Raw genomic sequence first — 26,814 nt, 5'->3', positions numbered from 1 at the left:
CTGAAGCACTCCAAATCCAGTAACTATCTTCAGTATTTTTATCCTCAAGTCTATCCATTTTGCAATTACTAATGCCTGAAATGAGTGTGACAACACCCTCCCTCACTACACTGTAAATCTTCATGCACATTAATGGGACATATGTCCAATACAATTCCACAAAAAAGATCAAGAACACAAAGTACACCCTGGGCACTCATAAAGACAGATGTCACACACACACCTGCCAACTCTCCTTCACAGCACCTATGGGTGATAGCTAACTAGCCCTTCCTCTGTGATCACCTCTCTGGCTGAGGTTGCATTTCATGCATTTGCAGAACAGAGCACTACTTCCCAAGCACCCTGGAATGCAGTGACCATCTCAGACATGGAACAGAGGAGTGCTGGTAGCATGATACTATAGTCAGCACACACACTGCTTTGGTGGAAATCTTAGCTCAAACAACCAGCTTGGCAGATGCATTCTAGAGCCTGTGATACAATTTTTTTAAAAATCATAGAGTAGGCACATCAAAACAAGCAATGACTTCTTAAGGATCAGAAAATAAAAAAGGCTTACTCACTGAAATGACCATTAAAGAGTTTGTCTGTATAGATGTGGGCTCTATTTACATTTTTTGTACTATTTCTTCTTTAATGTTCAGAAAGACAGGGGAAATCCACACATTCAAAGGATCCATCTTAATTTAGATAAAATCTAGGTACCTGAAAGAAAGTCTGCAGTGAAACAAAATAGATCCATGTAACATCATGTTCCTCTGACTCTCTTAGCCTCAGTTAACTACATCTCCTCAGCCTCCTGACAATAATATGCATTTTGCACCCTGCCTTCTCCTACTTGGAGACATAGCTCCAGCACGTGCCTGCAGATGTTTGCTCTAGGTACTCTCTTTCAGTGTTAGAGGATTTTATTTCCTGCTCTCCATACAAACAGTATCTCACTTCACACATATTATGGGGAAACAGAAAATAATGCATGCTGGGAACACACAGAGGAAACACCAAAATCCCTAGCCCAGGCTGAAACTGCTATTTGAGGGAGTTTACCAACTCCCACAGGTGACGCCAAGCCCCAGAAGGGATCCATGGTCATGAGGGCTCGTCACCACAGCTAGCCACCAGAGAGCCATGCAGTGTCACAGACTGGGCTGGAGCCATGGGGAAGGGGAAGGCTGATATATAGAAGGTAGAAGACTCCCTCCCCTCCTGGCGAGATGCTGATAACTCTGTAATTATCAATGGATGAGGCTCTCTTTTTTTGGCTAGGGCTTGCTGTGTAAGAACTAAATATGCCAAGCCACTCTGGAAATACAAACTTTTCTAAAGCAAGAAGTGGTTCCACAGCATGGAGAAGAAATAGTACTCAAGGATTGTTAACCTTTAGGGAAGATGTCACAGCATCCAGAGACAGCAGACATACCTTTGACTGGGATCCCTGTGAAGAGATTACTATTCTTGGAGATTTGCTCAAAAAATTGGACTTTATCTATTTTTCAAGAAGCTGGACAGACATTTGGCAGGCAGTCACATTCATTCTAGCAGCGGGTATCCTCAATGCTGGAGGCTATTGGGCAGGAGCCATAGAGGAGCAGTGACAGCAATTCATCAAATACAACTGTAAAAAAATTGGATTTTGAACACAGAGCAATCACCTCTGGTACAAGATTGTTCTTTGTCTTATTTGGGCTTTATTGCTCCAATGATCATTCAGTGTGTTTAATTACAGGATGATTCTGCATGTGTGCAACACTTGGGCTCTGCAGATGTCTGTCCCTCCCTCCTTGAACAAATTCCCATTTGGAGAGCAGAAAGTTCATTTACAGTGTGTTCACAAACACTTGGAAGTGAAAATACTGCTCATAGCAGGGTTCAGTATCTTCACTCTGTCTTTTGGATGGGTTTCAGAAATAAGGAACAATGGGTCCTGCAAGATGCTCTAGGAATCTCCATCTGCCTTTATGAGCTCAAAGAAGTTCATACACCCAAATAGGAAGGCTTGAAGCTGATTTCTTCTGGCATTGTCATCTGTGAAGTCTTCCTCATACTGACTGCTCCTTCACTAGCCAGGTCTGGGGACAGCACAGCAGAAATCACAACTCTTGGACCACTTGATGCAGCACACCGCAAGAAAATCCAACTTCTGTTGAAAATTCCAGTGTGATATCCTACATCAGGTTGCAACAGACCTTTTACTGTTTTAGTCCTTAAGGACACTGGAACTCCCGGTCTCCTGGTAGCCTACTCTCACAAATTCTACATTCAGACACAATCATCATGGATCTATTTTGTAAATTCTCCTGCAGCTTATTGCTGTGGTCTGTTGGCAAGTTTCATTCTTTCAGTATTAACACAGAGAGATCAGCCAACTCATTTCTGCCTTGTGCAGTTCATTCTTACTGCTTGCCTGCTTGCTGCTCTTTTGCACCAGGAGTTGAAAGCTTTGTGGACATACAGTGATTTTACAAAACAGTGCTCTTATCCTCCCTCAGAAATCAGTATCAGCTACCCTGATGCCCAAAAAGACCCAGATGCACAGATGTGACTGAAAGAAGTGGAAGAACATATAATCAATAACATACCAAATAAAGATCAATTAGATAATTTGTGTTGAAAAAAAGAATTTACCAATACCAACATCCATATAGAAGAGAAAAACCCCATCTTACCCAGAGAAAAACCAAGCACCAAGCACCAAACATGACTGATCTTGAATAAAACCTTGAACTGCAGTACTAGATAGACACCAAAGGAGATCAAAGAATTCCAGAGGCACATCCTCAGAAACCAGCCAGGCACTATGGGTTCATTTCCAGACAACCTCCCTGGAAAATGACTTTAGAAGACTGTATGAATGGTCTAATAAGAGTACAAATTGCAATAGCATTCTTTTTTTTTTTTTTGTGAAATACAAGTAGTTTATCTTGCTCTAATCTCCTTGTATACATGACACTCTTTTCATTAAGCATTTCTATCCTGATGGTGTTACATACAATAGAGTGATATCAAGATATTTTATTTCATTAGTGCTGGATACTAAGTTAAAGAAAATCATAAAGAATACAAAACATTCTTATACAGTAAGTCTAGGGAATGAACTTGGAATAAACAAAGAAGCCTCCTGTTCTAGGGAAAATGCTAAACAGTGCCTTGCCAGGCATCACTGAAAACTATAAAAAAACACATGGATTCATAACTAAAGACAAAAATTATATTTTTGCCAGTACGATGCACTAAAGAAAGAAAATCCCTTAATGCAACCACATAAAAAAAAGTTGGTTTTTTTGTTATTTTGTTTTGGGATTTTATTGACAGTTTTTGTTTGTTTGTTTTTTAAATCATGTAAGGCTGGTTTTCATCCTAAGCCGCCATACTCAATGTTTACACCAAACTAGACATATGGAACATTTAATTTCTACCTATTTCTGTTACATTATCAGCTGTATCATAGTGTTGTCCTTCACCCCCAACCCACAAGCATAATGAAGACTGTACATAGTTCTTACAGAAATTAAAGGATTGTTGCAGGGATTACCGAGAAACAGTTTGGCTCAATTTAGATAAGAAGTCATTATATATTTTACCATCAATATGTTATTTTGGACTATTAACTCTATTTGACAGATGCAAAAGAGGAAGCACAGTGGTTCCTCTGAACTCAGAAGGTGGGAAGCTTGCACTTCACACACTTTAACTACAATCCTGTCTGATCAAAATGTAAAATAAAAACATGTTATCCATTCTTTCACAACCTGGGGTAGAAAACAGGAGTGCTTAGTTTTCACAGTATGTCTCCCAGTCACTCACAATTCTACTAAGCAACTCTCATAAACCCTATACCTCAAAAATATTTAATTAGTGGCTCCTTATTAAATATAGACACAATGAATTTTGCATTTCTTATTTAGGTATTTAGGTACTTAAGAGATTATACCTATTAGCATACAATTTAATAAAGAATAACAATGAGTGAACACTTTGCACTGGTTGCTTACTGGAACTGGGAAGAAATCTCTGGCATACAGCAAAATACAAGAGAGTCTGCCTGGAGAGGCTAAACTCTATTGTCAAGGTCTTTTCCAGCCCAGATGATTGTATTATTTTATGACACACAGCACTCCCAGGAGAGAACATGCTTTTTTCCTTCATTTTTTATTGAGCCTACCTCTGTTGCACAGAATTGGTCAGGTTGGAAGGGACCACAGGCGATCATCTGGTCCAACCTCCTCTTTCTTTCATTTGTATCATTTTAAAAGAAATACACTGAACTCCCCACTTATACAGAGGACCCTAATACCATTTGCAGCTCTGGAGTCCCAATAAAAGAAGAATGTGGTCCTGTTGGAGCAGGTTGAGAAGATGGTCACAAAAATGATCTGAGGGCTGAAGCACATCTCCTTTGAACGCAGGCTAAGAGAGTTGAGGTTGTTCAGCATGGAGAAGGCTCCAGAGGGACCTTCTAGCACCTTCCAGACCTGAAGGGGGGCCTTGCTTCCAAGAAAGATGAAGAGGACTTTCTACTACGGCCTCTAATGACAGGAGAAGGAACAACTGTTTTAAAACTGAAAGAGGGTAGTTTTAGAGTGGATATTATCACAAAACTGTTTACATTGGAAGACAGTCCTAAAGATCATCTAGTTGCAACCCCTGCCATGGGAAGGGACACCTTCCACCACATCAGGCTGCTCAAAGTCCTCTTAGGGCCCTATTAGGAAGGCATTTGTTACAATGAGGGTAATGACCTTGTACTGCCCAGGGAAGCTGTGAACACACCTTCCCTGGCAGTGTTCAAGGCCAGGTCAGAGAGGGCTCTGAGGAATGTGTCTGTTGAAAGCTGTCCCTGCCTACGGCAAGGGGGTTGTACTAGATGATCTTAAAAGGTCCTTTCCAACCCAAACCATTCTATGATTCTATATTCCATGATTTTAGCATATATTCATGATTTAGTTCAATAATGTACCCTGGAGAAAAGTCATTGCCTCAAAGAATCTCAAAATTGATGACAGATTGAGACGTCATTTCTCTGTGGGAACTGAGACAAAGAAGGAACACACTTTTATCTGGTAATATACACCTAGCCAGACACCAGATGGCCTGTCCACAATCAGCCAGGAAAAACATACTGTGCAGAGGATTAAAACAAGGGCCCCCCAGACTGCAGACCTACAACCTCTGCCACCAGAGAGATATCAGTGCTGCTTCAAGTTCAGAAGACTGAATCAGAATGCATGGGCAAATTTTCCACTGTGTTAAGGTTTGCAGTTGTATCTTGATTATCTTCCATTCAAATGGCATGCTGAGATGGAAAAATGGAGAAAGATGGTGATCTTTCACACATCAAGAGAACAGCCTGTTAGACAGGGAAACAATTTTGTCTCCCTACTTTAGAAGACAGGTACACGGAGGCAAGACAACCATGACATTTGCACCAAAATGCATCTTTCTCAAGCTTTAGATTTACATGCTCATCACTCATGAAAGCCCACCAGAAATTCCCACATGTGAAAGGCTGAGCTGTTAAAAAATTTATACATGTCATGTTTCACAAAGAAAGGCCTGTGACTCAGCACTGGACAGGACAAGTCCTACAGCATTTTCAGCCAAGCTGTCAGCTGCTAAAAACAGCAACTTTATTTTTGGTGGTATGGGAGATATATTTCATTATTCACCCATTCACTGCAGTGAGCAAGAGGGAACCCTTACTGATGAAAGGACAGCAATACTCACAATTTTAGCAAAAAAGGCTTAAAATTCTACCTTCACCTATAATCAGCATTATTAAAACCATGATCTCAGTTGATGCTCCTCTAAGTAATAGCAGTAACATGACAGTTTAAATACAGCACGGAAGCCACAAAGTCATGCCACTAGACACGCTAAATAAATTTTAAATCTAACATGTTTTCAATAAAAGCATTGAAAAGGACTAAATTAATAATCTGCTGTACTTGAAAACTATGGTCAATAGCTACCATTATGAATCAGTCAGATAGAATCCTGTCAAGCACAGTTACTCTCTCCCTACAAAGGGCATTGTAGATACACCATGAAGACTTTAAAATTCTCCAGATGTGGCCATTTACAAATGATTAAAGTTCCACAGCTAATGGTGAGTCTTGAACATTGTTTTATGGTTGTCCCTACAGCACCTTTATCAACGCTAAGTGGCAGAAGTCCAAATGAAGTAAGAGCAGCTTTAGTAACTATCACCAAGCAGCAGTAACTCCTGTTTCAGACCTAAGCAGAATTTATATTTCTTTAAAGGAAAAAATAGAATTAATTCAAAGCAGCAGTTCATTGTACTGGACCTTACTATAAATACATCAAACAAGACATGCAAAAGTATGGAAAATCAGTATGAAAACCTTCTAAAACCAATCTAGCAACAGCCTTGCAGAACTAGAGGCTTGGAGGTAGGAAGATGGTGACTGGAATATCAACAAGGTGTGGTAAGTGAATATGATCAAGCAAATGATGGCTTGATGAAAAAAGAAAGGACATCTACCAGGAGACAGAGACTGCCTAAAGGTGTAAGCCCACATGCACATTCACAACCTGAGCAGGCAAAACACCCAAAAGGCTGGGAACAGGTTTGTCTGTCTTAGCAATGCTAGAAAGTGCTCCTCACATGTCAGAATACAGTGAATAAAGAAATCAAGCATTTCCTCACTGCAGTGAATAAAGAAATCAAGCTAGTCCCAGTCCTGAGCTAAGGAATATGTTCCCTTTTTGGAGAAGAGAGAGGACCAGATTGGAAATCACATCTCAAGCAACCTGTTTCCAACTCCAAGGAGTTCCCAGACACAGGTGTCTCTCCTGAGCTCAGTTGCTGAAGAGCCTCAAAATCCCTTGCTTGTCATATCCACAACGACAAATTGCAGAGAAAACCCATCCAACTTGGCAAATGAAGCAGCGTCTCAGATACCCAAAGCAATCCTAGCTGCCACACTATTTTGAAAGAAATGCAGTCTGAGCACTTTTTTTAGCAGTTCTTTAGGAAAATAAAGATGATACATATGGACATTTGACGGGAATCCTGTATCACAAGCCATGAAGCATTTGAAGTCTGTTGGAGAAAATGATGCCATAAAAATCTTAAAAACAAAAGACTCAGCCCAGCCAACATTTAGGAAAGAAAGGGTAGATGTTTTCTAAGAAGGAAAGAAATTAAAGCTATTTAAGTGAAGGAGCTTGTTCTGACTACCAAAAGGTTAGAAGCAAATTTAAGAAGGAATACTGTGCTTTACAAATGCAGGCAAAGCATATGTTTTGGCAGTGCTTGGCTGCACCCATCTGCATACTGGGGCAAAAAAAAGTTCTTTTTAAGGGACTTGTGCACAAGTGCAGTATCACTATATACAAATAATCCAGCTATGAATGTGTAATCCTAGCTTTTTCTCTGAGGTTTTTCATATTCACAATAGATACCTCTAAGGAGCATGGTCCAGTTTGAAGAAGGTAAAGCAGGAGCACCGGATGAAAAATAAACCACCCATTTCTTTCAAGATGTACACAGAATTTTTGCTTTGCCACTTAGCTCTTCTTCCTAAGAGAAGACCCTCATAAAGGAGAAAATTCACAGATAAAGAGACAATAAATTATGAGTTTTCTCTTGGTTACTTTTAGGGCTCCAGTCTTAAAATCCCTGAGAACTTGTTGGTACATATGTGGTGCTTCCCTAAACAAAGGCAGAAATTACCTAAGAACACCTGAAAGCCATGAAATACGTCTGGTAGTGGGCTACAGATGGGTCATGAAAAATAAAGAATCAAAGACACAGGCAGTAGGTTAAATTCATGCAGCTCCTAAGATATGAGAAGAGCTGGGGTTCAAGCTCTAGTCTTGTTAAAGTATGTGAAGTAAGAGGTCACAGCACTGTGACTGCTGGACTAAGGAAGTCCATTGTTGCAAGTCTTTGGGGACATGCATCCTGTCAATCTAAGCATGTCTCTGCATCTTTTTTAACAGAAGTTTCAGAAGCTGCATAAAATTGGCTTGCTATTTTTCAGTTTGTCACCGAGAAAATGGTAAGAAGATTGAGTAGGACTTTGATGAAGCAAACCTACATCCTTGCAGGACAAGTGACAAAGCTATTATTTCTACCTTCATGGAGCTACAGAATATCAAAACAAGTTATTGTTGGCATGAAAAGGGTTGACATTTCACTTGACATTTCAAGCTGATGCTTATTTGAGTGGATATCTTCTGAAAACATCTCGATAAAAGAAGCATTTCAAAACTGTAACCAAGTGTCCTAAATGCCAAGAGACCTACTCAGAAACAAACTTTAAAGATCCCATACTCTAAGAATTTGGTTATTTTGGACAACTGACTGCTGTGAAATTAGTTTGCAAGCTACTGAGAAATCAAGATTCTACAAAAGTCTCCATATGCCACATTTGTAGAATACAATGAATTTCAGACACCTTCCAATCTCCTTACCTCTTGTCCTGAAAGGTAGTATGCTGCTAGAAGACCACCAATGAAGCGAATATTGACCTCAAAAACAGACACTTCGGAATTCTAGAACAGAAAGAGAGCATTAATAAATAACTAGCCAACTCCTTAATGAAGGAAGAAGAAAAAATTGTCAAGGCAGAAGAAAGTACATATCCTAAGGCAATCCACATGCAAGGGGTCTGTACTGTTGCAGTCTCTAGATCCAAACTGAAATTCTCATGCACATCTTTGTGACAACAAATGACAATTCTAGTTACAGCCTCAACCGATTTTAATAAAATCAAATTAGTTCTTCTCCTGCCCTCTAACCATTTTATCACCACAAAGTGCAATTACAGTAATTTGGGCTGGTGGAAAAAAAGGCAAGGACTACACATTTCTATAATTCAGCATCTTCTCTCTTATGCTTCAGCATAGCACCAAACCTTCTAGTTTTAAAAGATAAAGCAAAATAATAATTAGAGAATTCCCATAATGCACTTTTTTAACCTAAATTACTAAACTCAAATTCAGAGCTCTATTTTAACATAATCTTTGTCTTGGAATAGCCTTTCTATTATGACAAGTAGTACTGCAGGACCACTGAGAAATTCAAGAGAATAAACGATTTTATTGCCTTCTTCCACATTATTATCCTTAGGTTAAATTCAACAGTATCTTTTGACTCATTTAACCCACAAAAAATTAAAAGGAATCAGATAGTTTTAGCAACTGACTCCCTCTGTGCCCCATTCAGCTAATTTTCCACATACACTCCATCTGTCTCCCCCATAAACTTCTCTTCAACCTATTAGACACAGAAATGTAGTTTTATTAAGAGATTCTGAGATAGGCAAGACTTTTGCTTTTATCCAGAAAAGTCACTACAATGTGCACTGAACAAGCTGACTCACCAATCTGCACACAGCTGAAATGACATTTACAGGTACATCTTTCCTTTTGTGCTATTTCTCTGGTACCTGCAGTGCTTGGATCAAAACTAAATTAATTTTGCACATATTACATATTTCAGAAAAATTATGTGAATAAAAATTTAAAACTTGGAAGTTTGAAATACTCCCAAAGGTTTTTAGTAAAAGGTTTTCCCTTTTCACATAGAGGTGATACAAGAAAAATAACACCAAGGCAGCATGATTCCACTTAATACCTATTAAAGTCATGAATCACACATGCAGTGGGACAGTGTAAAGTGAAACCAATGATTTCCATTTCCCAGTAGAAGAATCCAAGAGGATCAAATTTATGTATTTATTTATAAACTCCAAACTATGTAAGGAAATTATTCAAGCTTGGTGTATACACAAGACAACTCATTAACCTTCAGAAATGGTTTTTGATACATAGGAAGATGTAACTGAACCCCAGAGGGTCATGTAAATTTCTTCCATCCAAATCCTAGATTAATACTGCAAATTTATATTGAAATTGCCTTAGATCAGACAAAAGTTATGGAAGCAATTTAGTTCATCCTCATAATGGCATCATTATCTCTACACTGTCTCTGATATATTTAGGATCTTCAGTTTTAGGCTGAATAATTATCTAGCACTAACTGAAAAAGCAGAGTTAAATTTCTTTGATGTTTGCCAGACAGTCAAGGTATAAATCAAAAGGAAAAAGCCAAACAAATAATTTTTGAAAAGTGGGTTAAAATAAAGAAACAACAGTAAGCATTTGCTGAATTCGGAGTATACAACTATATTTCATTAGGTTCATTTACTGAATGAAAAATTATTTTTGGAACCATAGGGAAAATCCAAGGACTGAAATACAAATTCCATCACAGAGTCTGTGACAGTCCCAAAATTAGTACAAAGAACACTAATCAATAAGACTAAAATAGAGCCATTTCTTCCATTTAATGCTTCTCAAGAATGTCAGATACTGTATGACCAACTGGGAAATTCTTGTGATAGATTAAGAGCCTGTAGGAAAACTCACGAATTCAAGTGGCATATTTTGTGTTAAAACTCTTAAGAAAATGGAAGAAGAGATTGTATTCTTAAGTAATTTACACACTGTAGTTTTGGGGAAAATTGTCTTTCATAGCTCAGTTATTTGCAACGACTATCAGCCCATAAAAACTCATTTTTCTGTCTTCATTTCTGAGACCTGGTTGTTTCTCACAAAACACTTCCTCTTACTCCCATTATCCAGTTATAATTTGTACTTTGAAAATACAATATATAGATGTATCTCAGAATCATAACTGTGAAAAGGTCATGGCATTTTTTTTTCTAAAACAAAGTTAGATACACAGGGAATGTCACATCTGTTACAAGTTTACATCTAACTCTTTGATCCGTAATTTTTATTAAGTTTCACCTGAAAGACCTCTTCCAAGATGAACACCTTGAAAAGAACTACAGAAATATTTAGGGCAGGCTCTACTCACCACACTGAAATCAAGATTTTTGTCAATCCATTCTTGTCCTTCTCTGAATTCATCGTGAAGGCCCATGATATAAAGAGTATCCAATGCGTCTACTATGGTAGCACCCATTTGTGAGTTTCCTACAGGCAAAAAAGAAGGGTTTCTATTACAAGTGACTATTTCACTACTTTTCTTAAACATCACAAACATGAGAAAAAAACCCAAGCAGTAGCAAAGCAAAGTTACAACAAAGGTATCAGCACAAAGAATTATCAAAGAATTACCCTTGCTCAAATAATGAGCAAGGAATTATCAGGTACATAAGAGAATTCCCACTTCTCTTTCAAAGTATCAATCCTCTGGCACAGTTTGGCTTCTGGGGAGAAAAGAATGCTAAAGACAGAAAAAAAGAGCCCTTCTCATCTGCATTCCCAACTTGAACTTGAGCAACTGTACTTTGACACAAAAAAAAAAAAAAACCCAAAGCAAACAAACAAACAAACAAAAAAACCCACAAAAAACCAAAGGACAGAAAGACATTCAGCTTCAAAAAGCTACCAGGAATTCTAGTACAGAAGCATTAGGGGAGGGGAAAAAAAAAAAACCATAGGCAAGATAAAGCAATCAGCACTTGCAGTAATGCCTTAGTAATGCCTTGCATTTCCCAACATTTACTTCCGAAATATTCAAAGTTTGGCAGTTATGGACGCTAGCTAATGATTGGAAAGCACGGCCCGATGAGCAGGGAAGCGCTGGCCGGGTGTGACTGCCAGAGCCGCGGTCCCAAGATGTTCTCCTGGGCATCTGCAGGGACGCGCTAGGAGCGCTAATGGATTTCTCAACTGTCACCACTTCAAGTGGAGCATTGAAAGCCAAATAAAAATCAATGGTGCTTTAAGCTAAAATGCCATTCACTTGAAACAGCAGCAATTTAGAGCTGATTGATGAGTGACTCATCGGTCTGTGCAAGGGATGAGGAGATGGTGAGCCGAGGCCCATGAGAGCCCTGATCTCCCTAGGCCATCCCAACCAAACCTGCTGCTCACAGTAGGCACAGGTCTTGGTTTCTAGAGAAAACCAAAATCATCCTGAGTTATCTGTTTTCATGAAGTGTTTAAAATTTCCTGTGCACCAACAAAGTAGCCAAATTTCACTGTTCATACCTGTAATCTATAAACCACTGCACTCTGGTTTATAAACTCTTGTAAACTCTGATTAGCAATTTAATGACGCTAGTGACAAGTCCATTTTAGGGTTCTTTTAATGTGCTTTCCACCCATAATGGGAATCTCTACAGCAGTGTTCCTGCTTGGTAGTTTTTATTCATCCATTTCTGACTTTCACATGGTTAGAGCTATATTTTTTCCCCTCAAACATAACAGTAATTGAATGAAGCCATCATCCCCAATGTGTTTCTTTCACACATCTAAATGACTGAGAAAGCTTAATTCCATTTTCAGGGACTTCTTTCTCCAGATAATAAAAATTAAACACAACAGTATCCACGACAAAGTAACCACCAACTAATTTTTAAAGAATAGCCATGCATTGCTTTTAATTAATTTCAATTAGATTTGGAAAGCCTGAAGTTGGCAGTGTTTGTTAAGAAAATTCAAGTACAGATTCGGACATGCTACCTTTTGCAAGATTAATTAAAGACAAATTCCTTGACAAATTGTCCACCAGCCATACCTATAACTCTCAGAAAATGAATTCACTGGGGTGCTCAAGTACTGTAAGGTTTAACACCTTCAGCCAAATGACAAATTCCACTGCTTATGCTAAAGTGGAGGTTGCTTTGAGCAGAGCCACAGCACTGCACTTAACTTAGCACCTTCTCAAAAGCATAATGTGACAGTTATCTAATTTATCACTTCAAAAATATGCAAATAAGACCATGACACAAGGACTACCTTCAGTACCAGCTGACAAAGTATTTTTTTTACATGAAGTTGGAATGTGTTATACAGCTTCCACAACACACTCAAAGTAATTTCTGTTCTTTTATTTAAATCACATAGATAAAATTTTCAAATACACACAGTGTTTGAACAAATAGGGATACGTAAGTCTTGGGAAATCCTGGAAGTTCCTCTTGCAGTAGTTTCAAAAAGTAAAAACTTTCCAACTTAAACACAGTGGTTATCAGATCAGTAAGCTCTCGTATTCTTCAGCTTGCAAGGGATGCAGAAAACACGTTGCATGGAAATGGCCTGGTGTGTCATTGTCCACAACGCTACCTCCTCACACCTACTCCAAAGGACTTCAAACACCACGGTACAATCTTCCACAGTTTTCTGAATCTCAGAACTACATTCCACTGTCAACAATATGGGAGAGCAGTATGTTGGGGGCAAGAATATCTACTTGCCAGACAAGAAAGAAACTATCTTCAAAACCACAAATTTAAATAACCTTTTTCACAGAATTCTCTTTGCACAGAGACACAAAAGAAGGGCCATGGAAATTAAAAAGCACATAACATTGTTATGTGCACATAAATCCAATAGATGAATTCAGAGAGAACAGAACAGAGCTCTCTCCAGAGCTGATCAAAGGTGTTCAATGTTTCCCCAGAGCATCCCATAATGACTAAAAAATATGACTTCGCCAAAAACAGACAAGAAATTTGCTTTCACTATCATTGTGTTAAAAGTGAGCCCTCAATCCCATATACAGACATCTCACCTAAACCAGTAGGCTCCAAAAGGGATTTCCTACAACCCACTTCTACAGATCCTTTGGTGTTGTTTGCAGCCACAGAAACAAGTGCAGCCCAATAAAACTGGCTTGTTCAGCACTTTTTGTCCCTAAGAGTCAATTCAAGGCATAGGCACACTTTGAGATTTTTGTCTGGGCCATACCCTAATACATTGTTCAAGCCCTCATTTCAGCTGCCTTTACACTCCTTTCTTTCACCTTTTATGTTTATCTTTTCTAGAACCATGAATGTCCAACAAAACATTACTGAGAAAAGCCTCTTCTATTCTCATGTACCTCTTCCCTAAGCAGTGATGGGCACCTGTTTCTGAGGCACAAATCAGTGTGGTTATAGTTTCTATACTCCACGTGAGAGCTCAACTCTTTTATATCCCAATCTCTTAAGGATAGCATATACATCCCAACCTATAATAAATTATTAGTTTTTCTTTTTTCATATAAGCGGACTATTTCAACCAAACTTGAGTTATTTTTCTTTTTTCTACACATGAGTACTTCTTCCTTGAGGAAGACTCAAAGAACAATCTTTGCATTTTCAAATCCTTTTGGGTGAAAACATTTCCAATAGGTCAAGAGATGACAAGTCAAAATTTTGCAACAGATTGTCTGCTCAGTTTTCTTCCTCTAGTGTCACTCAGGCAGCAGGAAGCAAGCTAATTCCTTCCTCATGGGCATTGAGATGGAAAAGTCCAAAATTCAGAATTCACACTCAGAAGTCTTGTGTCTACAAGAATACAGGGCAGAACTGAACATAATGCAACATTCAGAACAATACACATTTAACACCTTGGCTGCTCCATACTGTAAGACAGGTACAACTTAAAACTCTTTGTGGGCTACATGATGCTTGGTCAGAGAGTAAAATTAGCTCTCAGCTTCTTTCTTCAAGGACTATGTGGAAAGGATGTCATTCTTAATTTGTTCTTAAGTAAGACCTTCCACTAAATTCTTCAGTATCTACAGCTTGACCAAAACAAGCAGTGACATTCTTCATCTTAAAATGTACTGCACTTCCAGCAAGGCATAGACTGAAAACTGAAGAAGGAAGAAACAGCAAGTGTTCCAATCACTAGCCTGCACTAGGGTCAGTGTGCTGCTATAGGTAAAGGAGAAATGGATAGGCAGTGGTGCTTCCCCCTACTGATGCTGATAGAAACCATTCATCTAAAATCACAAAGTGAAATCATTTTCCATTCATAACAGAGAATGCTCCTTTTTTTTCTTTCACAGCCATGCCAAGATCCATAAATTTTGGATCAGAAAGGACAAGGGGATAACCTTCCTGGAATTAAACTGCAGAAGGTATCATTTGAAGAGCCATAAAGTAACCCTAAATGATGAGATAACAGTTTATAGCATATACTTCTTGCTACCACTTCAAGCAGTCTATTATTGCTCCACATACAGAGGGAGCAGATGTCTCATTGTGGTGAAAAAAGCCTATAAAACAATTAAACTATAATAGAAAATAACACTTCTGCTAGCTGAAGGCACTCCTCCCAGGGTCTGCCTCTGTTCAATACAAAGGCTCAGCTATCATGTCACAGAAGATAATAACCAATTCCAAAAAGGCTCCGTTTTAAAAACGTCAGATTAGGAAGTTTCCTCTCCATATAATTATAGTTCTAGTTGATTGAGCTCCAAATTTAATGAAGTTTGCCTAATGAATGCAATGCCCATTCTTCTAAATAAAACAGAATATCCATCATAAGCTAATGGAAAGAATTTAGCAGCGAAATAGCTGAACTATTAAGAAAATCATGCACACTCTCATTAAGCAAAAGTATTATTCCAAAGGACTGCAAAATGGTAATTCAAATTTGTAGTTAGATAGACTTCAGTTTCTTGAGATAAGTCAAAGAATTCCTTCACTTGATACCACATAAACTACAGTTTGAAATTTCTAGCAAATAATATTACTAAGTGTAAATATCACAGCCTCTAAAAGAAAAATGGTCTTCTTATCTAAAATTCTTTCAGTATGCCAAAGCACTAGATGAAGAACTGGCTTATTAGTACCATTTGAAAGTCTCACAAGAGACTATCAAAGTACAAGGGAGATAGATCGCTGTCAAGTGTTCCACAACAAAATGAATATGAAGAAAATAAATAGCCCATGTTCATTATACCATAAGAAAAAAGTTTAGAATCAGATTTAGAACGTCTGATATCAGCTATATCAGCTCAGGGTTGCTTTGTGTATTTATTATGTGGAAGCAGAAGAGACTATAAGCAGTGAAGTATTAGAGAAAATATATTAATAGATCAACTATGCATAGATCAATTATGAACAGAAAAGACTAAAGATATGAGACACAGACAAGTTAAATAAGGAACAAGATGACAAAACTCTGCACCAAGGAACTGAAGTCATGCACTAAGCTGAAAGGCAATTATCAAACAGGTGCTTCACAGAAACTTTGATTATTTAACATCTCACCCAAACCACCTCATTACTTCAACGTGTATACACCACACACAAATCTCATTACCTCTCCTAAAACAATTCCATAGGAGCTTTCATTGGCCCAAGTGGAGGGTTGAGCATGGATACTGAGTCTGCATGGGAGCGAGTTAATTTTCTTCACAGCAGCTTGTATGGTGCTGTGGGGTTTGGATGTGTGACTAAACCAGTGTTGGAAACACACGAGAATTTTGACTATTGCTGAGCAGTGCTTGCACAGCATCAAGGCTCTCTTTCCTGCCCCCCTGCATCCCCACAGTGAATAAGCCAGGGGAAGGCATTAGGTTGGAGAGAGAATTTCCTTCTTAGCCTTTCTCCCTCTGCCTGTGCTCCAACACCTCTGTACCACAAGTGTGTGTGTGTCTTACAGCACACTTGGCATTTACCCAGAGACTTGCTAGAGGAGTAACAAACCTGAAGGAAATCCAGCCTACTCAAAAGGATCTCTCATTAACAAAATATACACTGCTGCTACGAAATCAAGGAAACCTGCCTAAGCGGAAAACTACTGAGGCCACTCTGCTTCCAAAGAAATCATATAAATACAAAGAAGTCATATAAATAGGCCTAATAGATACATGTAACCATTCCTACTCTTCTACCTCAAGCAGTAACTGAGAAGGAAGCATTTTATTTTTCCTCAAAAAAGACAGCAGATGACACACCCAAAAGCAGGATGCTCATCAGTCCATTTACAATCAAGATAGGGTTTTCATATTTCCTAAACCAGTGACAAAATCACACAGGAATAAATAACAGTAATAAAGACTCTTATTCTCCCTGGCAAGGATAGCCTGCAGACATCAGCAGCAGCTACATTTTGAAGAAAGCTAAGGGAAATTGCAAGACTGAGAAAGAACAAGAAGTTAGATACACTAAAAGCATTTGGGCAATTACTGAAGACAATTGTCTCTACACCACACAAAAGCAAGTATCTCTGTGTTAAGACATCCCTGCAATCAAAATAAATTATTTTATACTCTAGAAAGCAGACTTATCTTCCTAAGCAATAAAAAGCTGGAATCCATAGTTAGTTATGTGCAAAGACTAGAGATCTAGATGCAAGAAAATAGCTTTCATTCTCAAAACAGCTTCCCATTGCCAATGGGATGGTCACATTGACTGACAGAACCATAAGATACAAACAGAAATAGTGTCAGAAATACTATTGGTCTCAGCCTGTTTCATATCTGATTTTTTTTTTGCAGGGCCCTGTACAGACATCACTTAGTGGAAGCTGAACCTACTCCTACTGGTACAGAACATGCTTGGTTGGTGGTGAAGCTACTTCGGGATGGAGGCAGGATCAGCTTGCAAAAGGAATGTAAGAGGACCAAAGCTCCAAGGGATAATTTACCGTAATTTCTAAGATAAATCTCCACTAAAGCAGGCGACCTCAGCTTCAGACTGATCCTGCACTACTGACAGAGCAATCCAACCATTGGGGTGTAGACAAGCATAAAGCAGATCCTCCCTTTTCCACCACAGTGGTTCCAGAAACAAAAGAGGAGATGTAAAGCCTCCCCAAGGAGAAATATATACTCTCTCAACACTCTGAAGTGTTACACTCTGAAGGTAAAAGTTTAGTTACTTTTCACATAGGCAGTTATTTTAATTCCCAGCAACTGAGAGAAAATGCTTCCTTGATAAACTCAGCCTGACATTCAAAACAGAGTTATTGCAATCCTAAGGAAAATAAATATACTTGTTATTGTTATTCCTGTCTGCCCAGATTCATAATGGCTCAAAAATACATACTGGGCAAGACTGCACTATATATTAGAAAATACACCAATTTCTAGTCCAAAAGATTTAAATAATTCAAGTTTTCAGATTGTAGCAACAGAATTTCTTGATGTGACAGACAATTACAGACATAGTATGAAAATATGTAACATGAAAATTAAAAGCAAACAATTATCAACAATTTTCTGTATCTCTAATGAGAGTCTGGCAATAAAGCTGCCACTACTGAAGCATACCACTTGCAAAATATCTTAATGACTCACGAGGAACAAGATAACGTTTAAGAAAATTAATTAAACTTTTGAACAAGAGAGTTTAATTTCACTGAGAAAACAAGTGCTTCAAAATTAGTCAATGAAACTATACATTTCATACAAAACTGCAGTGTATGATTTCAGCTCAGTCATAAAATGCAATGAATAAGCCTGTAAGTATCCATGAAGAAACCAATTGCCTTTAACATTTTAGACTAATTAAAAAAGCAGAACAAAAAAATAAGCATGTTGATTGCTTAGTTCTGTTAAATTGCTGATAATAGACAACATGAAAAGGAGGTCTTAATGTTTTGTACCAGACAATAGAGTACTTTAGCATATAAAGAATACCAAATGATCAATTTTAATGCTTTCCTTAATTTCATAACTGAGGAAGTCATGGGAGTAGAACACTGAATTGTATGCTAGACTTTGAACCTATTAAAAACTGGACCTGCTAGTATTTGTTAATAATCAACAAACTGCTGCCTGAATACCCGTGCTCTTAAGACCCGAATTTTAAAACTTTGTCTAAAAATCTACACTGCAATAAACCTTCCTCTTGGCTGCTCTTCACTTGATTGCTTTACTTTGCTCCATAAATCTTACATGGCCCTTCAAATTAATTCAAAATTCATGCAAGCAAGAGCTGAATGCAGTCCCTCTAGTACAAAGACTGAATATCCTCAGACCATTTCAATTTTCTACATTTCTATCCAATTTCCTCCATATTTTTTGTTCTCTTATTTTTAAAGCACAAAGACCAAACTCTATTACTGTACACAGGAGGAGGACTGTGTGGAGACCATAATAAAGATTAATGTTGGAACTATGATATGAGTTAGTGGAAGGTTAAGACTTGGTGATAACTGAAAGCCACAATGTCAGGAGAGAAAGGTTAGGATGAATTTCAGAGTAGGAAAGGAAAGAGGGAGAGAAGATGGCATTGAGTACAAAGGAGGCCATGGAAGCACATCAGAAAGAAAGCAAGAATAACATGTGAAAAGTGAATGGTGACAGCAAATCTGCTGTATACACAAAGCAGTCAATCAAAACTAATCAAAAATATAGATCTGAAGTAAGCCCATTTTAAGAAAACAGGAAGTGGAAGACTGAAGGGAAAAGTATCTGTGAATGATGGCCTGGAAGTATGAAGAGCCTAAACACTGGCAGCAATCAGTTAAACACCATGGCAAGCAAAGCAAGACTAATATTTGAGAGTAAATAAGAGAACAAGATGTTATCTGGACTTGAGTATAGTTGTGTGACTTTATATAAAGCAAGCTAAGTACAGGTCTTCCAAGACAAGATACAAGCTCTCACAGATAATTATAAGCTAAATTACTTTGTCAGCTAGGCAGTAGGAAAAGGCATATCAAAAAAAAAAAAAAAAAAAAAAGCCACCTAAGAGCCATCATGGCACACAAGTTTTTCTATCTTTATATCTGGGCCACTTCCACACACTTTGGTCCAAACCACGTCCTAAATTTTCTTTGGAACAGCATAAGAGGAGCAGATTTTCAGTGGGATAGCCATAGAACTTCACCAGATGGGTGCAAAACTTGATTGAACAGTAGCAGTGTATCAGGCACAAGCACAGTGCTCCACTCACGTGGTTGAGCAGTTCCTGAATTCCAGCTGCCTGGTACATCTGCTGGCTTCAGATGGCAGCAAAGCACACCCACACCTGACTCCCTCACCGTACACATGCCCATGGAGTTGTCCTCAGCAGATTTAGTTTTAGAGCTCAGAATGCTAATTCTTACTCAGCTGTCATGCCTGTTCATATTTTAACACTGTCCAAAACAAGGCTGCATGGCCTTATCTTCATTTCCTTATTATACCCTCTGCTCTCAATTCCAAAAGGTAGGAAAAAAGTTTAAATTCATGAATAGCATTCCCACAACCTAAATAATTCACAATTCAAAATAAACTGACAGTTAAGTCCAAAGATTTCCAACAAGAAACAATTTTTTTTCCTCAGAGCAAACCATCTGGTTTATAAGAGAAGAACAGACGAGAATGCTATTGGGAAGAATCAAAATTCTGAGCCTCAGCCCTGAACTCTAGCATGATTAATTTTTTCATTGCCATTTCATGCAGATGTTTACCTCACTATCCTACAAGGCAGGTTACAGAAATGAGGTGTGTTTATCTAATTTCACTTTGCATTTGTGCATCTTTTGTTCGTTTTGTGGGATTTTCTGGTTAAAGCAGAATTTTCAATCTTCTGAATAGGATTTAACATAATTGCTTCAGACACTTAAAAAAGTCACTGAGTACAACTGCCCTAATTATGCTGTACATAAACTAACACAAACTGTGTGAGAAGAATTCAGTAGGAACATTGTATTATTAAAAAGAACAAGACAACAGCTGCTTGTGGTGAATTTTCCTGTTTTCCTAATATGCATAGGCACACTTGACAGTTTGATGAAATATCAGTGACATTCAAAAAACATTCTTACTAAGCAGTTGTTTTTATCTACAGCACCAGTACTGTAAAACACTTAAGAGGGAACGCACAGACAGATTGTATCCTGTCTGCACAAATTTGCAAGTTTCAGAGAACAACTATATTCTGAATAAGCACGATGCACATTGCAGTGAAGCAAAACAGTGTTAACAAATCATTATTTGCCCAATTGGCAGCATCAATCAAAAAACAGCTCTAAATGAGATAAACTAAGGAAAAGTCAGAAATTTTGTAGAGGGAAGTCTTGTCTTAGCATCAATGTTAAAGTCTTTTTAAGAAGTGAACTTGCATATTGACAGAGAACATACACAGAAGGGATGTGAGACCACCCCTTAACAAAACTCTGAGAAAACTGACCTGCCACCCAGTAAAAGAAAATTGTTCTTGTGCAGATAAATAATGGTTTAAAAGATAGGAAATGGGATAAGTGTAAACAGCCATCAGTGTGAGGTAAAATCACCAGTGGGATACTACTGAAATGATTAGGTTGGACAAAAGCTTAAATATGAAATAACTAAAAATATTTATAACATTAGATTTATAACATAAATCATTGGGTACAGTGGATGAGGATTTCCAAAAGGAATGCTATTGCAGAAATGCTACCCTCTGTGTACTGTGTACCCTCTGTACTGTGTTTGTAGACTCAACAAGGAGCCTAAAAGACAGAGAATACAATTATTAGGAGAGGAACAGCAGACAAAACGGAAAACGGAGCAAAGTTTTAGTCTTCGTCTCAAAGACCAAAAAAGACCCCAAAACCACCACCTTGAAAATATACAAAGAAAGAAAATAACAACATATTAGGTATGAAAAATGTAAGTAAGATAAATAGACTAAGACTCTCCATGCAGGACAGGGGCACGATAAATAGGCTAAGACTCTCCATGCACGACTGAGGGCACAGGCAGTTCTACAAACCCATGAACGGCAAGCAAGAGATGAATAATGGATTTACTTCTTTTTTCCAACACCAAAACCAGTAATCCAGGACAGCGAGCAGCCTTCAAAACTAAAAAGTTTTCTACACAATATCAAATCAAACTATGGAACCACTCATAATGGGCTATGTTGCTCTTAAGGTTGGCCAGACTCCAAAGCAGTTTGGACAAAATCAAGGAAAAATAAACTAGAAGTGATGAAATAAAACTTGCTGCCTCTGACCACAGAAGCACTAGCACTATACAAACTTCTGTAAGGCTGTGGAGTACTCTGAGACAAGCTCACTATGAGCTTTTCCTGCTCTTACATGTCTTCCCTAGGTACCTGCTGTGAGCAATTTTTGAACACTGAGTAACAATCATGTTTGATCTGTCATCTGACCTGAAGGAACTTTTCTTCTGATATTAGAACATTGTTCTAGTTTCAAGTAAAGCTAGCAGCTCAAGAGTTATGCTCTTTCTCAAAATTTTATCTTTTCAAAGTTCGTCTTACTGGCCAAAAAAATACACATCCAGTGTACTTATAAAATTCAACATTATCTTGCTGTAATCACTCATTATGGAGTTTGCAGAGGACACAGATGCACAGGCCTGTCTTAAGGCCATTTCCATTTATTTTAAAATTGACTCGAACCTGAAATACAGAGATTAGGCTGAAATTTGCATTGTGAAATTACCTCTCTTCCCTAGTTAGCAAGAATGGATTTTCTTTCCCCTTCCATTTGCCACAGAAAAAAGCAATAATGACTAAATTACTTGTGCATGTACAGTTAAAAGATAGGAACTACTGCTCACTAAGGAGGCTTTTGTTTATCAAGATAACATATAGTCAAGAACATTTTTGTTTACATATACACCCACAGTCCCTTTTTGTGCTCATTTATCCTCTACATGGATTCAGAGGCTGAACACATGCACAGAAAAAGGATGTTGAGCAGAAGCTGTGATTTCCATCTGTCTTTTTATTAGGATTTTACAGTGAGAAGACACAAGAAGTTTTCCACCATATTTTTAAAAGGTCATTCCACAGTATTTAAAGTGTATAATCTATTTTGTTTCCAGGAAAAGTGTTTGTCTCCATACTGTTTATAAACAGGTATTTTGTCAGCTAAAAACTAAATAAACGAACAAACCAGAAAATACAAAAGGCTTACTAAATCAGACACCCTTGACAATTAATGTGAACTTCAAAAGTAAATTACAACTAATCAGGTGACAGCAGATGATAATGTCAGAGCAGCTCAGGCAGCCCACTAACTGCCACAAGGACAGATAACAAAAATGTCTTATAAACTAAAGAGTATTTCCAAGGGTAAATAATAATAAAAACTCTGTTACAGTGTTTTCTTTTAGTGCTTAGAAGAAATATTCACCCCTCACTTCAGGAACCACAAAGTGGACAAAGAAATCACATTGCTCTCCCAAGCTATACTGTACTTGTCAAAGGTATTGGAAAAGCAGGCTCCTGTGCCTGACTCAGCTCCTTCTTGCAACAGCCTCCCATCCTTGCAGTGTGACAGATGCATTTTCTTTGGGATGTTTTGCTGCTCCTGCTCCCCGGCACAGGGAGAAATGCACTGTCAGATCTCCATTGCTTAGCAACACGAGGAGCTGCTGCAGGAGCTTCCTACGCTGCTGCGGCACCGGGCAGTCACCTCAGCAACTTTCCCCCATGTCACCAGCGTGCATCAGTGGCACTGGCAGCAAAAGGCTGAGGCTGGACATGCTCAATGATGTGGTACAAACCAAGTAGTCCACTGGTATATCAAGGAATATTCAACACATGAGCTGCCCCACCTGAATCCTTGAGTTATTCCCTTGAACATATCTCACTCACCAATGACACTTAAAATGCCAGACAAAAAATTCTTCATAAAAGAGCGGACAGATTTATTTGGTCAAGTTTTAAGGAAGAGATAAGGCACTGCATTGCAGCCTTGGGGCTCTACCAGGTACCACAAATGCAATCACAATGTGACTTCACTGACAATTCTCTCTTCCCCCTTAGAAGACAGGATCCCAAGAGAGAGCTGGCAGGCAGCTCGGGTAATGACTGCGTGAGGTGAGAGAACAGGAGAGGCATGAAAGCACTATCAATGCATGAGACAGCTCTAGTGTGACAAAATACAAAATAATCACTTTATTAAATCTTTGTGCATGAGAAGAGACACGTGTATATGCAAGCATCCACAAATTCTAAACTTTTAAAACTTTTTATCACTATTAAAATCTTGCCACACCCTTCAAAACATATCTAGACATATAACTGTCTATGGATTATGTGCATTACCAGATCATCTTCATATAAAGCAGCTCACCTCTAGACAGAACACATCCAAATATAAGGTTTAGAAGTGCACAGCTAGTAATATGGGAAGTTTTCAATTTTGCAAGAATTGTATCAGTACTTTGCCATGTACTTATTACTTGACAAATTGCACATCTTCACTTTATTTTTAGATAATTAAAATTAGCAAAACAAACCAAAAAACAACCCCAAAACAACAAAATAAAACACACCACAAATGTCAGAACTCTCATTTCAGAAAGCATCAGGTTAGATGACAGTCCACAATTTTAGTTTTGGTGAGGACAGTGCTCTAAATTGCCCAAGAATTGTCTATTTTCTTTATATTGTTCCTTATAGTAGTTCAGGTTCTCAAATAAACATATTTCAGAAAAACACAGATTGAAGACTGATACAAACTAACTAGTACAAACTACTCAATTTAACTCACCATAAAGCATCCTTACAGCTTATGCAACGGTAATTAGTTCATATTATACTGGATACAAACACATACAGTTTAAAACTCTGAAGCATATCAGGACTAAATAATTTTGATTGTGTTTTCAGGAGATGTTCACCTATGGATCATCAGAGACAAATCATCTTCAAACAGCATGTTCCAGGTGGTTATTCTCATCCTCAAAAGCAAATCCAATCAGATTTCATTACAGGGAGAGAATCCAACAATACCATCAACTACTCTGGTTCATGCTAAACTCAGAAACCCTCCTGAAGCAAGCTCAGTGTTTGCTGTGCTTGCTTGCTCATTATCCTACATGCATCATTTTCCATCAGCCTCTTTACCCTTTGTGTTCTAATGAGAACTTGACCAACAAACCCCCTCTGCAACAAGACCCTGCAGCTGCCATCAAATTTTTTCACCAATTTAAGCAGTCCAACAAAAAAGGCCAACTTTTTATTCTTAGCTTTTTCTCTGCTACAACGTTCAGCAGAGCTGCAAATAAAAATTTAAACTGGAAAGAAAATTTACACCTCTCTGCTGCACCTTTTCCTTGACTTTTATATTTCATTTTACAGGGTAGGAATAAATGCCAGCCTTTTCAAAAGCAGTTATCACCCCGTTTCACCAAGAGAGAACCTATTAAGGTTTGTTTCATATATCATCTAAACGTAAATATCTTTAAAAGTTCACCCACTCCCAGTCATACTTTCTCAAAGCAGTATACCATACTACTAATGCTGTGACCCAGCTGTGGAAGAGGTGCTACTCAAGATACTGCCCAACTACACAGTCTGAAAGACAGTATTTTTAGCAGACTCTCCTTTACAATTTACAGTCAGACATTTCAAAAAGACTGGCAAGAGTTTCTTGCTGCAGGCCAACTAGAGCAACCCTACCATGTTTTGTCATAAAAGTCAAACTAATAATTGAGGAAGCCCATAAACATCCTTGCTGGCGTGCTTCAGCAAGGCATAGAGCATCTTGCTTTAAAGTTTATCCTTCCTTATATTTTTAATTACTCAAAACTAAGATTTATAAAAGCAGAGAAGGCCACCTCCTCTGCCCTTCTCTGACCCCAGACTGAAGCCTGCTAGACCTTGAAATGTTAGAAACACTTGTGTTCTCCTTGGCATAGATATAGATATACACTGCTTTAGACAAAAGTGGAGTCCAACAGGGAAGACTAATGACTTATTTGTCTTCCAAATTGAATTGTGTTTAACCTCACTTGGGAGTTATCAGCAAACCTGATTTCCCAAAGATTCATGCAAAGGGCTGCCTTTCATTCAACCAGCGATACCATCTCCTTGCAGGATCTCTCAGACGTGCTAGGAATTGAAATGGAAGCACAGTAGATTGCAGTAATGGCTGAAAATAGTTTGGATCAAATCATCTTTGAGATGAATAATAAAAACAGATTTTGCTGAGCATCTTTTTATTAAAACTAGCATGAGGTTTCAAAAAAAATTAAGCAACCCTTCTATAAAGGCAAATACTGCTGGGAATCATGTCAATAGGGGTAATAGAGATTGGTAAAGAGCTTGGAATAACAATACAGCCTAAGACAGTCCTTGACAAAGACCAATTTCCACACACACATCTCCCCCATCAACCATCCACCAAATGAACAATAGCTGATTCTATTTTAGACTTGATATATGCTGAAGATTATGTGTTTCAGAAAAGTTTTTCATATGAAATAGCCTTGAATAGAGCAATCATGACATGATTTGGCTAAAAACTAAATGGCACAAAATAGCATCTGGATTTTAAAAGGACAAACATGTAGGGCATTGGCTGCTAGAGTTAGCTGGAACAAGAGGAGCAGAAACTTCAGCATGGACAAGGCCTGCAATTTCTTTCAGAAAGCAATGCCAAAATTTTAAAAATAAGCTCTCCAAAGAATAATCTTTCCAAGAAAAAAAAGCAGAAATCCTCCAGACTCATTAGCAGACATGTTAGAAGTAAGCAGAGGAGGAATGAAAAAAAAGACTACAGTGAAATTGCAATTCGCAACCGCTTCAAAATATCATGTCAGTCACATTAAAAACAAACATCATAAAAATGTCTTTCTGCCACATGAAGGAAAAAACTTACTTCATAGAGTCTGGGTTACAAACCAAGGCTAATCTAGAATTACACATGGCAAATTAGGCAACAGATTTGCAAGTAGCAAAGACTACATGATCATAGAGGTGAACACTAAAGATTTTTCCCTGTCAAATCCAGTTTCATCAGCTGTAAAAAATATAAAGGAAAACCATCAATTAATCATAACATAAAACTAAATCACAGTAAGTGCAGAAGAGATTTTCTTAGTGAAACTTATGGCAGTGCCTATGTACAAGATAAAGTATCTAAGAGTACTACACGATGCTGTCCTGGTACCTAAGAAATGCCCTTCTGTCATGGAAGCAGCCTTTTGCTGCAGTGTTGCACTCAGCTCACTCTCTCCCTTGCACTGCACTAAGCACCACTGGTGAGGCACTGGCACAAGCTGCTCAGACAAGCTGTGGGTGCCCCATCCCTGGCAATGCTCAGAACCAGGCTGGATGGGGCTCTGAGCAACCTGGTCTCATGGAAGGTCCCAGCCCATGGCAGGGGGGTTGGACTAGATAATCTTCA

At 38.2% G+C, this 26,814-nt stretch overlaps 1 protein-coding gene across 1 annotated transcript in view; it reads right to left on the bottom strand.

Annotated features, from left to right (window-relative positions):
- The window catches only part of MAN1A2 (mannosidase alpha class 1A member 2), a 130,535-nt gene that overhangs the window by 58,699 nt on the left and 45,022 nt on the right, over positions 1 to 26,814 (bottom strand). Inside the window, exons 4-5 of the mRNA XM_071433215.1 lie at positions 10,856 to 10,974; positions 8,443 to 8,523 (exon numbers count right to left, since the gene is read on the bottom strand). Of these exons, the coding sequence (XP_071289316.1) occupies positions 8,443 to 8,523; positions 10,856 to 10,974 (200 nt within the window). The remainder of the gene's footprint in view (positions 1 to 8,442; positions 8,524 to 10,855; positions 10,975 to 26,814) is intronic.

Source organism: Agelaius tricolor, unplaced genomic scaffold, assembly GCF_023055355.1.
Source record: "Agelaius tricolor isolate 1412-34295 unplaced genomic scaffold, bAgeTri1.0.p SCAF_9, whole genome shotgun sequence".
Lineage (NCBI taxonomy): Eukaryota > Metazoa > Chordata > Aves > Passeriformes > Icteridae > Agelaius > Agelaius tricolor.
The sequence above is the reverse complement of the archived record's forward strand: the minus strand, read 5'-3'. Positions and strand labels throughout refer to the sequence as shown.